General features: G+C 39.8%; 1 protein-coding gene across 1 annotated transcript; it reads right to left on the reverse strand.

Annotated features, from left to right (window-relative positions):
* Positions 1-11,276: 11,276 nt before the first annotated feature.
* Positions 11,277-13,740, reverse strand: LOC127540593 (beta-1,3-galactosyltransferase 2-like). Its single transcript, XM_051965396.1, has 2 exons — positions 13,539-13,740; positions 11,277-12,457 (listed from the first exon to the last, which is right to left on the reverse strand). The coding sequence occupies exon 2, from the start codon at positions 12,442-12,444 to the stop codon at positions 11,374-11,376; it is 1,071 nt and encodes a 356-aa protein (XP_051821356.1). The 5' UTR covers positions 12,445-12,457; positions 13,539-13,740; the 3' UTR covers positions 11,277-11,373.
* Positions 13,741-15,059: the final 1,319 nt, after the last annotated feature.

The following is a 15,059-nucleotide window of genomic DNA, read 5'->3' on the forward strand; positions in this document are numbered from 1 at the left end:
TCACTCTTATTTTGAAGCAGCATCACTTCCAAGCCTCAAAATTGTGAAATTGGGCATGCCAACCTCTTCTCCCTCCTTCACACTTAACCTGACCTTTTTCATTTTACAAATGGGAAAATTGAGGCTGACAAATAAATTGTCACACAAGCAATGAGTGGGAGAGCCAAGATTTGAACTTGTTTCTTTTTACTCCAGATCTATTTCTCTTCCCCACCTGTCACTACCTGTCCTTTGCCTTAATTTCCATCAAGTTCTGACTTCCATGGGACACCTTTTTTGATTTCTCCAGATGTTGCTGCCTTTCCTCTATGTTACCTTATATCTTTTATATGTATTCATAGATAGTATGCATGTATCATTTCCCTTAACAAACGTGGAAGTTCCTTAAGCTCCAGAAACTTTTTAATTTTAATCTTTGAATCCTGAGATTTTAACATGATACCTGCCCCATAGTAAACCCTTAATAAATGCCTGCTTATTGATTCATTCCTCTCTTCTCATTCCCCCCTTTTTAAAAAAAAATTTTTTTTGGCTGAGGCAATTGGGATTAAATGACTTGCCCAGGGTCACACAGCTAGAAAGTGTGACGTGTCTGAGGTCAGATTTAACTCAGGTCCTTCTGACTTCAGAGCTAGTGTTCTAACCACGATGCCATCTAGCTGCCCCTCATTTTTATTTTTTTATAAGGTGCTTGTATTTTTCTTTTTAATATATATTTTGTTTCCCCCCAATTACACGTTAGAACAAAATTTTGACATTAAAAGTCAGATTCTAAATTTTTTCACTTCCTTCCCTTCCCTCTCCAAGACAGTGAGCTATTAGAGATACCTATACCATGTGCAATCATGTAAAACATTGCCATATTAGTGTTTTTCTATATAAGAAGGCTCATATAAAATGAAAAATTGAAAGAAACTAAAAAATAGCCTGTTTCAGTTTGTATCTAAACATGTCAGTTTTTTTTTTTAATGCAAGTCCAGATAGTATATTTCATCATTAGTTCTTCCATATTCTCTCAGATCCTTTCTGACATTCCTAATACTGATTCCCAGGATAGAATTTAAATCAGCAGATTTTTCTTTTGCTGAAACAAGATACAAATTCAAAGTGATTTCATCCATTTCATGATACATAACCTCAAGGGGGGGGACCCTCACTGCTGGGCAACCATCCACTCTACAAAATCTTCTCATTTGTCACAGGAAATGTGCCAAATCAGTTTCTTAATTCTTAAGCCTAGAGGAAGGCTTGGGGAAGCCTGCCAGAGTCTACTCCTGATGTCATATTGTCCAAAAAGAAGGTAGCAGTTTTGTAGACTGGACTCAAGGTGTCACTATAAGGTAAGTGAACACATTTACAGGTCTCATCCGAGGTCTCCTCGTCAATTATGTACTGAGATCATCATCAATGTACCTTTGGAGATGACCCACTTATATCTGAATCTTCCATTTATTTATTATATCTATAGTTTTTGGGGTGGTTGTTCATTCATATTTTATTCCATTTGGGATTTTCTTAGCACTGGAGTGGTTTACCATTTTCTTCTCCATTTTATAGATGAGGAAATTGAGGCAGTCAGGACAGTGACTTGCCCAAGTTCACACAGCTAGTAAGTACTGAAGCTGAATTGGAACTTGGGATGATGAATTTTCATAAATTCAGACCTCCACTATGCCTGTATTCTTTGGGAAATGTCTCCCAATCCAGTTTATAAACTACATAGGAAGATCAACCTTGATTACATTGGCTCCAAATAATCAATAGTTAATCTATAAAATCCCTTCTGTTTTTGAATCTTGTGATTCTTTTTTTTTTTTTTTTAACTTGGGCCTTTTCCCAAATCAAAACAAACCTTGAGAAATAGCTAGGTTAGTATAGTGAATAGATTGTTGGGCTCAGGAAAACTTGAGTTCAAATACTATCTCAGGCATTTCCTAGCTATGTGACCTTGGCCAAGGCATTTAACCTTTCTTAATCTCAGTTTCTTCATCTATCAGGTGAGGGTAATTCAGTGGCCTCTAGGTTCCCTTCTACCTCTTAATCAAGGATTCTTGTATCTTGTAAGATATTTTACAATATGTTCAGAAAAGTAGAAGTTATAACACCGTAAATGCAAATAAGTATTTCCTTTCAAGGTCATATCTAGATAGATAAATAGGTAAAGCATTTATTAAATTATTTACTATGGGCCCATATGATACTAAGTGCTAAGGATACTGATGTAAGCTTGAACCAGACAATTTTTACCTTAAAGAAGTTTACCTTGTAACACATCAAAGGAACCCAGAAAATGGGGGCGGGGGAAGGTAAACATGCATGGCTATAAATGTCCAGGAATTTTTCTTGAGGTCTGCAATGAAGCAAGATAAAGCCAAGAATGGCCTATTGAAACTTAGTTGTATGAATTTCTCCTGGAACCCATGTTGACAGTAGGGATTGAAGGCTAGATTAGTGATAATGGCTCAGAGGTGAGCAGAGGGCAAAGGATAACCAAGATTTGGGATTAGTTGAATAACTGGACTTTACAAGTATTCTTTATAGATCAATCTCATTGTAGAAGGAAGTCCTAGTCCACTAGGATCTTATCCTTGACTCTGTGCTGTTTAACATTTTTTGATCAATAGTATTTTGATACCTTGATATTTTGTTTTTTACCCTTCACTTTTCAGAAAGAAAGCAGTGTTTTTCTTTGTTTGGACTACTGTTTCTTTAGTTCATCCTACTGTTGATTAACAAAATATTAAAATATTGTAACTTTTACAATTATCTTGACTCAGTCTTTTTTGTCCTTTGGGAATATTTCCTCTCTCAATTTCTCCCTATACTCAATGGATTCAAGCATATATTATATACATTGTAGCAGTTTTAATACTCAAAATTAAAATGAAAGTAAAATACATTTTACTTCTCTAAGAAAGACATTATGATCTTTCTTTTCTTTCCTCTTCACCCTTCAAAATCTTTAGTGCTAGGAAATTTCCTATATATTCACAAGGCTCCTTACAGAAAGAGAGAAAGACTTTTAGTATTCACAGTAAGACATTCTTACTCCTCCTCCTCAGTAGCCCCCTCACCCTCTCCCCCCCCCCCCCCAAGTATCTAGGGTAAAAATCAAAGCAGTTTAAGATTCTGGTTGACAACTGATGCTAATGTGGCAATTTTCTTCTCAATTAGTCCACTAAATATAGTCTCAGTACATCCCTTTTTTCCTTATCATAGCCTTAGGATAAGCCTTTTAAGATTAAAAAGGTCCCAGGATCTGTTCAGCCTTACCCCGACAATGCCTAGTCTCTGGAGAGATTTGAGGGGGAGACTTTGGTTCCTTCATCTTATATACATTGAGAAGAATACCTTTCATGTGGGCATATCCAAAATTTTGACCCACTGATACTGAATCAACTCTAATCAGATGTAATTCAAAAGGAATTGATACAATTTTAAACTTGGATTGAAAAAATCAACAAGTATAAGAAGGTGGAGGTTTAACTAAATGGCAGTTTGGGTGAAAAAAATTTGGGGATTTTTTTATAGGCGTGCGTTGCTTATGTAGAATATGTGGGTCCACATGCATTTTGCCTAAATACAACTCATGAGAAATCATAGATATCTCTGGAATCTCACTTTTCAAAGAATTGATTCCTTTGCTAGGAGGGGAGCATGAATTGAGCACATGAGGCTGATCTGCTTTTACCTTTTCAGAAAGAACCATATCTGTGTACTGCCCTAAATATTCCTAGTCTAGGAGAAATGAATTTTGGGTGTAAGCTGCTTTTTCTGATCACAATCTTTTAACAAGGAAGGAATGCCCTAAGCTATATCTGAAGGCTTGTCTCCAAATGTAACACAAAGATTATTACAAATGCCGAATATCAAATAAACTCATTTATCCAAGCCAAAAGCAAAGAGAAATCAGAGAAATTATATCTTTAAATATACAATATACACACAGAGTGAATGAGCTCTCCCACCCAGAGTAGATTTCTCAGCTCACTTTGAGATTGTCCTTGATTTTACCCCATGAGAAATCTTCAAAGTATCTAGTGTAACAAGCTGGAGATAGAGACGTTGGCGCCTTCATATGTATGCTGCTTCCTATAGTATTTTTCTCCCTCCAGGACTCTCTCTTTGACGAGAGCCTCCAACTATCTTGTGTACTCAAAATCAAGCTGGGGGAAAGGGGAAATCTCTCCTTTTCTAAATTCTTGAAAATTGCCTATCTTATAGACATGAATTGGCTAATAATGTCCTTTCCCCCATGAGGAGAGTCTCATGCAAATGTCTGGGTTTGAGCCACGGTTCCATTAGTAGACCACAAGCTCAATGTGTCAACAGTGTGAAAGGCAGATATAAATCTTAGGGCGCATTCAGAGACAAAGGGTCCAGAGTTAGGAAGAAGGTCAGAGTTCCAGTGTATCTGCCCTGGATCAAGTCTCATGTTCAGTCCTTAGAACCACACTTATGGATTGACATAGATGAGATGGAAAATATCCCAAGGATAATTACAAAGATGATAAAGATACTCAATCTCACCCATGCCATATCACCAGTCCAGAACGTGATTACCCAATGATACCTGTCTTCATTAAAGGGAACATCGAAGCTGGAGGAGGATTCCATGCCCCAAGAGCATGATTTATTCTGGATGTAGGTTTCTCACATACACATGTGTCCTTTCTACATGTATTGCCCAGCCCCATAAGTTTTCTATGTATATGCTTTCTTTATTTTCCATGAGTGGTGCTTCTGTGTGCTCCTTTTTTCTCCAGTAGGGCTACGTGTTTGTGCTTGAATTGGTAGTTTTAAGTGAAAAGTACGAACTTACACGTGTCAATTAAAGAATGAATTAAAGGAAGAGTTGTTGGTAGAATTGGTTCCAGTCTATCAGCTTGAAACATTCTTTTCCCTTTGGTGAAGTGTGTACCCCTTTGTGTATGGGAGGATTTTCCTTATCATTTATTCTTTTCTATGCTGAAGTGGGAAGCTCGGCAGCACAGTAGATAAACTACTGAACCTGAAGTTAGGAAGATCTGACTTTCAATCTGGCCTCAGCTATGTGACGCTGGACAAGCATTTAACCCTGTTTGCCTCAGTTTCCTCACCTGTAAAATGAGCTAGAAAAGGAAATGGCAAAGTACTGCAGTATCTTTACCAAGAAAACTTCAAAGGGGGTCATGAAGAATCAAACTTGACTGAAAAATGACTGAATACATTTATTTAAATGTTTTTTGTTTTGAATTAATAATAGCAATTAGTATGTACATAACCCTTTAAGATTTGCAAAGCACTTTATGATATTATCTCATTTTATCTACACAACAATCCTGGGGAGATGGGTACTATTATTTATCTCCAATTTACAGATGAAGAAACTGATACTGATGGTAAATGTCTTGCCCAGGGTCATACAGCTAGTAAGTATCTTGAGGTTAAATTTGAACTCTGGGCAAGTCATTTAATCCTGTTTGCCTTGTTCCTCATCTGTAAAGTGATCTGGAAATGGAAATGGCAAATCACTTCAATATCTTTGTCAAGAAAGCCCCAAATGAGTTCACCAAGAATTAGACATGACTGAAAAATTAATAAATACTAGAAATATATTTATCTGTCCCCACGATATCTAGATATTGTTTGTCTAGGAGCATGAATCAAATTCAGAACAAAAGCTATCTCCCTCATCACCATCCCTTAGTCATTAGTCATCAGCTTAAATCCTTCCCCTGAAATCCTAATTACAAACAATAACACCGTCCTCAAAACCATCAAGCAAACTCATTTATCTAACCAAAAATCAGAGAACTCATACAGATCAGAGTGTACTAGAAATTACATGCAAGTGATTGAACTCTTTAGAGGGAAGTGAAATTAAATTTCTGCTCATCCAAGAGAGAAACCTGAAGTGTTTTAAACCTAGGCTAACTCTCAGAAAAGACCACATGTGAGGGAAGTGCCATAGGCTATAAGAAGAAATTAAGGAATAAGAGGTCAAAAAAGGGAGGAAGTTGGATGGAGTTAGGAAATGGAGGCAATATTGTACATCAGTGTGTACTAGACAATAAGAAGAAATAGCCAAGAAGTTCAGGAAACATTAAGTCTGGCATGAAGTCCTTAGATAACAGTAATGGGAAGCTTCAGTTAATAGATATCTCCTAGAGCTCAAAGATAAATCATTATATTAACTATATAAGTTCTTAACTGTTAAAGTGGCTAATAATTATTTGACTTGCTACCGTAATAATTTCATCCTTCAGACTCTGGAGGAACCAAGAAGATTCTATTCTAATTTCCCTGAGATTATTACAGTGGTTTCCTGATTGGTCTCCCTCAATTCTCTTCTTTCCAGTTTATCCTCCACATAACTGCCAATGTGATTTTCATTAAGCAAGTATTGGATCATGTTAGTTCCTACTTAATAAAGTGCAGTAATTCCCCATTACCTTTAGAATCAAATACAACTTCTTCTGTTTAGCTTCCTTCCCAATGTGGCCCCATCTATTTTTCCAGTTTCATTGAATATTACTCCCTCTGATACTTTTCAGCCTAGCTAAACTAGCTTTTCTCTTCCTCATATATAGCACTCCATTTTTCTTCTCCATGCTTTTACACTGACCTGTTACCATGCCTAGAAAGCATTCTCTCCTGATTCCTGCAGCATGGAATTCCTTTCTTCTTCAGCTGATTGTGCCTCAATTTCCTCATCTGTAAAATGGGGATAATAATAGCACCTATCTCACACTGTTGTTGTGAGGATAAAGTAAGATAATGTTTGTAGAGCATTCTGCAAACCTTAAAAAGCCACATACATTTTATTTATCATTAGTACTATTGTTATTGATAGATCTACTGGATCTCCTATCAGCATCTTAAATATAGCCCACTAAACCAGACTTTGACATATTGACTAATTCTGGTAATCTAGTAATTCTTCCAACTTTCCTCTGATTATTGAGGCTACGGACATCTTTCTAAATCCCCAAATTCATAACATCAGTGTTATCATTAACTATTCCTACCTCCTTTCTCTTTTCTTAGATCTGCTAAATTGCAAGTCTTTAACATCTCTAGCAACCATCCTCTTCTCCTCACTGACTACCACCTAATTCAGACCCTAGCACTTCACTTAAAAAACATAATAACAGCCTCAGAATTGATTTCCTTGCTTCCAATTCCTCCCCTTTCAAACTAGTCTTCCACACTAGCTTCTGATCTTTCCAAGACTCAAAGCTGACTATGTGACTTCTTTGCTCAAAAAACAAGGACAAAGGACCATGTTCCATGCTTTCTGTTCCCTTCCATCCCTGGAATACAAACTTTGTAAATCTCAATTCATGAAACAGAGCTATGGTATGGAGAACAAAGCTTAGCTGCAAAAAGAAATTACTCAAGGTTCTGAAGGTCCTGGCAGCACTCTCCATGCTCTGTACTCTATGCATTTTCAGCTGCAGAGTTGGGATTCTCAAAAGGATATCTCAGTCCTACGATCCAAAACCCAATCAACTCCCTGTGATGATTATGATAGAAAGAAAGAAGGCAATTAATGTCACTCTGCCAAATGAGAAGATAAACACAAAACAGCAGCAGAAATAGCTGAGGGTTTACAAAGAAATGGAATAAGCTCCAAATATGGCAAAGAAGCTGACTAACAGTAGGCATTGTGGGGAAACCTCCCTTTCTCCTAGCCTCAACTTTCTCCCAATTCTTGGAAAGAAGGGGGTAAATCAGGCTGATGTTCTTGTCAATGTTGTATATTTCTTTCCCTGATCCCCACTCCAAAGTGTTTTCTTTCACAAGTAGTTTTATCAATTCAGGATCAGAATGTTCAGCCAGGTGAAGGAAGCTGTATATGTGTGACCTCCAGTTTGGTCATTCTGAATGCATATCTTTGGTTCATTGAGCTTTATAAATTCATCTCGTCCTTCTCAGACAGATTGCCTAGCTGTTTTTGTGGTGGTCCACGGTCTTTGTGAAAGAACAGGATCAGAAAACTGAGTATAAACCACAAAGAACCAAAACCAGCCACCCAATTCGTGTCTGCCTTAATTTACCCCTGGCACTCCCTCAACCAATTCCCTGACATTTTTCTTTCTCTAAGGGCATGTTGGACTTCCCTGCCACTCTAAATTTTGCAATCTCGGCAGACCTGCACAGTATACCGACCTCTTCTTTTCCTTGGCATTATTTAAAAGGCCAAACCCTCCATTTGTTTCCCATTAAATTCCAAGTCTAAAGCTTTGTGTTGGAGTTCCCCTTGCAGATGTCTCTTGCTTGAATAAGCCTGATGTTCTTTTCTTAGAAGAATTTGCTCTGTTTTGGAAACAAATCTGAGGCACTAACTCATTCCTAGACCTAATTGTGCATTCTCTATAAATAGTCTAATATTGCCTTTATCCTCCCTGTCCAGTACATATGTGGTTAGTGTTTACTAATGTGGCAGATTTTCATTATGTAATAAGTTATTCATCATTTATCACATGGAATAAACAATAAAAGGTGGAAAAGAAAACCCTGTGTGACCCTAGGCTGGCCATTTAATCTGCCTGCCTTAGTTTCCCCATCTTTAAAATGGGGATAATAACAGCACTTTCCCCCTAGGGTTGTTATGAAGATAAATTAAGATAATGTCGGTAGAGCACCTTGTAAACCTTAAAATGTTACATAGTTGCTAGCTATTATTATCTATGTATATGCTGTATACAAATAGAAGGGACTGATATGTTTTTGTCTTTGAATCAGGGCTTCTTTACTTCAAATTCAACACTCTTATGTATTATACCCATTATTGGTGATGTTATAGAGGGGTTTTTGGACAAGATGGCCTCTAGGTTCCCTTTTATACCCTGAAATTCTGTACTTCTATGACTTCCTTATTATTGTTCAGTCATTCCAGTTGTGTCTAATTCTTTTACCCTATTTGGGATTTTCTTGGCAAAGATACTGGAGTGGTTTGTCATTTCCTTCTCCAGCTCATTTTACAGATGAAGAAACTGAGGCGCAGGGATAAGTGGCTTGCCCAGGGTCATACAGTAAGTGCCTAGGGTCATTGGATACATTCTTAAATTGAGTAGTATTTGGGGGAGACAGGTGTATTGTCACTCTAGGACAGGCACTCTCTTCCCTGTGCCCCCAATACCCCCTATTAATGGGAGCCTCTTTAGACAGGAAGGCTGGATCCAGACATGCAACACCTGCAGGAACTGTTTCCTTCTGTGAGGATTTGGTGGAGGAGGAACTGAATTACAGATCTGGGAGCAGCAATCAATATGCATTTATTAAGCACCTTATCTATATGTCAGATACTGTGCTAATTGCTGGAGTAGCAGGAGTAAGAAAGGAATGATGAGGAGGAGGCAAGCACACTGTCCCTATATCATATAGCTTGGAGTGAGAAGGGACTGGAGTTGGGATGCCCTCTGGGGGGAACCCTCCATACCTATGCTCCCAGACTCTAATCTGGTAAGGACAGGGCCTCCCTACTTCCCTCAGACCAAGCAAATACCTGTAATTTCCTGGATTTTTAGCTATCAGACAAGGGCAGGAAATTTCAGTGTCAAGGAATTGAACTGAATTTATTTTTGCAGTGATGAATTCAGGAAAGATTTATTTTATATTCTTGCAAGAATAGGTGTATCCCTAATACATTGATGGTGGAGTTGTGAACTGATCTAACCATTTTGGGGAGCAATTAGGACCTATGCCCAAAGGGCTCTAAAACTTCAGTGTCTCTACAAGGTCTATATCCTAAAGAGATCATAAAAGAGGAGGGGAAAGGACCCATGTGTAAAAATGTTTGTAGCAGCTCTTTCTGTAGTGTCAAGGACCTGGAAACTGAGTGGATGCCCATCAATTGGATAATGGCTGAATAAATTATAGTGTATAAATGTTATGGGATATCATTGTTCTGTAAGAAATGATCAGCAGAATGATGTTAGAGAGGCCTGGAGACTTACATGAACTGATGCTCAGTGAAATGAGCAGAACCAGGAGATCATTGTACACGGCAACAACAAGACTTTATGATGATCAGTTCTGATAGAATGATTCTTTCCAACAATGAGATGATTGTTGTGATGAAGAGAACCATCTACACCCAGAGAGAGGATGTGGGAACCGAGTGTGGATCACAATATGGCATTTTTCCTTTAATTGCCTGTAATTTTTTACGGCATTATCCCTTGTATTCACTTCTGTTCCAATTTTTCCCCTCCCTCCCTCCACCCCCTCCCCCAGATGGCAAGCAGTCCTTTATATGTTAAATAGGTTACAGTAGATCCTAGATACAATATATGTGTGCAGAACCAAACAGTTCTCTTGTTGCACAGGGAGAATTGGATTCAGAAGGTATAAATAACCCGGGAAGAAAAACAAAAATGCAAATAGTTCACACTCATTTCCCAGTGTTCTTTCTTTGGGTGTAGCTGCTTCTGTCCATCATTGATCAATTAAAAATGAGTTAGATCTTCTCTTTGTCGAAGAGATCCACTTCCATCCTCATACAGTATCGTTGTTGAGGTATATAATGATCTCCTGGTTCTGCTCATTTCACTCGGCATCAGTTCATGTAAGTCTCACCAATCCTCTCTGTATTCAGCCTGCTGGTCAGGAAATTAGAATTATAATGGGAGTGTGGACCTGAGCAAAAGTAAGTTTTAAGAATTATGTATTCTTGTGGGTACCTTTTATATCTCAGGCAGAACCTGGGCCTTATGACTCCCTAGGAAAATATCTAGGAGTGACAGAATCCAAGCTAGTCCCCACCCCTCTCTCTGTCTCTGTCTCTGTCTCTTTCTCTGTCTTTCTCTCTGTTTCTCTCTCTCTCTCTCTGTCTCTGTCTCTGTCTCTCTGTCTCTCTCTGTCTCTCTCTCTCTCTCTGTCTCTGTTTCTCTGTCTGTCTCTCTCTCTCTCTCTGTCTCTCTGTCTGTCTGTCTCTCTCTCTCTCTCTTTCTCTCTCCCCACCCACGGGATGGTTGCCCAAAGGCTCTTCAGCTGCTCCTTGAGGGCTTGGACCACCATCTGGTGGCTTATGCAGACCACATGCTGACTAGGACGTCAAGTGTTACCTTCTGGGGGACACACATGCTTTGTTTGCCATTTACTTTGCTGCCTTTTCTCCTCAAATATGAATGAATAAAGCTGATGCTCCTGGAGAGAGGACATGCATTGATTCCCATAAAAATTCACATTTTCTTTGTTTACTTGGCTCATACTTTCCCATTAAGAAGATCCCAGTTTTCTCCCCAACTTCATGTGACCCCAAAAGACTACTTATTCATATGAGGATTTAAATGTTTGTTTATTGAAGCAGCAACTGGGAAGTGGGTCTTTGCTGTGGAAAAGACTGGAAGGAAAGGGAGAGTTGTAGGGTCCCTATGCTAGAACCTAACTGGGAGGGCAGGTGGTGGTGGCTTTTTGAAAGTCTGCCCAGATCCAGAGCAGGTCCACAGGCTTGATGGGATGGACGATTGCAAGCTGGTTGAAATCACAGCGTTCATATTTCCTCCCAAAGACCTGGAAGATACTCACAGGGCTGGGAGTAGGTTTCACCTTCAGACTCTGCAGACACAACCCCACAAACACATCCTCCAGATAGATTGCCTTGATTTTCTGGGCCGCAGCCAGGACTTTCAGGGCAAGGCAGCCAGACATCACGTAACCAGCCCCAGCGCAGTAAGGTGGGTAGATGGTTCCAGGAAACGCCTCTCGGGGCATGTACCACTTGTGGCACGGCTTCCTCATGGGCATCCTGTTCTTGTAGATGTAGCCAGTGATGAAGGCTGGACGCGGGGGCCCCTCAGGATGAAGCACCTGATGCACCAGGAAGCCAGGGTTCAGGAATACATCGCCATCTACCTTGAGCACATACTGGGCAGTCTGGCAGTAGCGGGCCACCCACTCCAGCCCCATCAGGGTCTTGAGAGTCAGGTTGCTATATGTATCTAGGAAGCCTACTTGGAGCAGGTCCTGGTTTTCAGCATTCTCTTTCTCTAGTTGGTACTGAAGTTGTCTGTGTAAGTGCGATGGGAACAGACCAAGCACAAAGAGCCGACGGATGGTCACCCCGGGCACGATGGCTTCCTCCCCCCAGGTGGTCCGGATAGCCTCCCGGGCCTCAATGTCCTGAGGCTGAGTCATCACCAATATAAGCAGGAAAGGGGCAGTCTTACCCTGACACTTGTCTGGGTGGTTGATCAGGAAGGGGTAAGAATAGGGATATTTCACCACTGCCATGCTGGGGGTCAAACATTGTTCTGAGAATCTCTCCATGGGGACGTTGAGGGCATCTGGGGCCAAGGAGATCAGGGGCATCAGGGAGCTCTTGGACTTAAGGTGAAGTTGGAGTTCTGGAGGTTTCAGGGAGCTCAGCTTAACCTCCAGGAGCAGGGCCAGCAGCACTCCACAGGCTGTGCCCAGCAGAGCCCCCAGCACCAGGTAACTCCATGACCACCTCATGACGCTGTATGTCCTGGGCAGGGAGAAACAAAAGGATGCATTATAGGACCCGAGGCTACACACAGGACCTAGCTTCCTTCTCCTACGCCAGAAATATGGAGCACTGGGCCAGAGCTCTCCGGGTAAAATGCAGGAAGAAGGCTGAGTAGTCTGCGTGAGGAGTCTGGACAGGGTTCTTGGTGAACACCTGTGAGACAGGTGAGGGAGCACCCCCTCCCTTTTCTTTCAGCCTCTCAGCCTTTCTCCTACTCCTCACTAGGAATAGGAACGTCCCCTCCCACCAAACTCTTTTAGAGAAAGAGATCTTTATTCTGTTCTGTACTAGATAGTTGCAAAGACAAAGTGACTGCAGGACCTTCAGGAGCACATGGTCTCATAATGAATAGTAGCATCAATAATTCCTCCTCCCAAGGCTAAATAAAAAGGCTAGCATCTTGCCCTCTCTAATATGGAGGATCAGGGCATATCTTAGGATGGGAGAGGGGTGAATGGTTGTCCAATTGTGGGTTCTATTCAGAGTGTCATCTTTGTGGATCACAGAGTCTTAGAGATGGATTCAAACCCCATCAGTATTATTTTCCCCTCTGTGTGATTTTGGAAAAAATCCCTGGCTCTCTCTGGATCTCAGTTTACACATCTGTAAAATGAGTTTGTTAACTCCAGAGTGAGAGGATTTGGAGGAAGATGGAAGCATATCTTTGTTTTTGGACAAGGCCAATACAGGAATTTGTTTTACTTGATTATACATGTTTATAACATGTTTTTGTGCTCCTTTGCTTTCTCAAAACAGGAGAGGGGGAAGGAAATAAGAAAACAGAATTCAGTCTTTAAAATAAAATTGAATTTAAATTTTTTTTTAAAATGAGTGTTTTAGACTACACATTGTCTCTAAGGCTCCTTCCCATTCTAAGTCTGTGATCCTAAAAGAGTTGGGAGGGTCTTGATTGATGGGAAAACTGAGGCTCCTGGGGAATAAGTGAGTAGCTCAAGGTTCTATGGTGAATTGGTGGCAGTTCCAGAAATAGAATCCAGGCCTATTGCGTCTTAAACCAGGGACCATCTCTCCACAAAAGGGGGTTTCCTCCCAAGCTAACCTGGAATTCTTCTCTCTTCTTTTTCAGTTGCTCTTCCCAAGATCCCTGTCCTTCAGTCCTGCCAAATAGTTCAGAGCTCATGGAAGTCACTGACCACCCACTGAATGCCTTACAGTCCTGTTTTTAGGCCAAGTTCATAACAGGACTTTGGCTTACCTTCTGCCCAGAACCCCTTTCCCTACCCTCCTCTAGGGTGGTCTAGATACCCTAGCTTTATTGCATCACAATAAACATGTCACCTGTTGTCACTCCCAAGATTCAAATTGCTATGTTCTGTCCCACTCAGAGTACTCAGAGTGGAGTATTTTCTGCACATTCTTCAATTAGCTACATTTCTCTGAGATATCCATGTATTTTGAGTTTGTTGATAGCTCTAGGACTTTCTTTGAATAGAGAGTATGAATTCACACCTATAATATTTTCATGTCCATCAACTGAATGAATAATAGAGGCACATCCTCTATTAATTTTTGAATTGAGATGTAAAAGCTTTCTTTTTGTATTCTTTCTCCTCCTTAGCCAGAGTTGACTTAGTTTCCTGGGTTTTCTTTTGCTTTTTTTCTAACCTCTCCTTTTTTTGCTTTCTTCATTGTCCTTGTCCCCTTTTCAACTGCTTAAAGTAGATGATCCCCAAGAGTCTTGTTTTGGCCCTTTTTCTTTCCCTTTCTATACTTTCTTCCTTGGCAGTCACATTCAGGATCATAGATATATGTGGAAATGTGCTGGTTCTGGATTTCCAGGGGGAAAAATGTATACTTTTAAGTTTAATATGCATTTTCTCCATCACTTTATCAAATCTAGACAATCAACAAAACAATAAATAAAGCCATGATTTGTCACATTTGCCAAGTGTTGAAGTAAAAATTTTAAAAAAAATTTAATTTCAAATTTTTTGAGTCTTTATAATACACATTTCTCTATGAATTATGTTGAGAGAGAAAAATCAGAACAAAAGGGAAAAACCATGAGTTAAAAAAAACAAAAAGAAAAAAAGTGAACCCAGTATATGTTGATTTATAGGCATTCTCCGTGGTTCTCCTCCTAGATACAGATGGCATTTTCCATCCAAAGTTTATCATGATTGCTTTGGATCATTGAATTCCCGAGAAGAACCAATTCTTTCACACTTGATCATCACACAATCTTGCTGTTACTGTGTACACTGTATTCCTGGTTCTACTTGTTTTACTCCCATCAGTTTGTGCACACTGAAAATTTTAACTATCAACTCTGGTGCCAAACACCCTTGAAGTTGGGGATCATAACATCTTAGATCTGAAAGATAGCCTTTAATATCATCCAATGCCACTTATAGACAAGAAAAATAATGTCCAGAAAGGCTAAATAAGTAGAATGTTTGTTCCTTAAGTGTAGGGACACATTACTTTTGTTTTTGCATCTCAGCATCTAATAGAGCCTAGCAGTGCATAGTAGTTGGGTTAGTGGATTGGTGGCTGTGAATTAACAGATTACCCCAGACCTTATAACTAATACAGAGTTGAACCAGGACTCAAAGCAAGC

The sequence above is a fragment of the Antechinus flavipes genome, chromosome 1 (assembly GCF_016432865.1).
Source record: "Antechinus flavipes isolate AdamAnt ecotype Samford, QLD, Australia chromosome 1, AdamAnt_v2, whole genome shotgun sequence".
NCBI classification, from domain to species: Eukaryota; Metazoa; Chordata; class Mammalia; order Dasyuromorphia; family Dasyuridae; genus Antechinus; species Antechinus flavipes.

What these genes read in the sequence shown, in the direction of transcription:
- LOC127540593 (XM_051965396.1), bottom strand. Translation starts at nt 12,444, where the DNA reads ATGAGGTGGTCATGGAGTTACCTGGTGCTGGGGGCTCTGCTGGGCACA.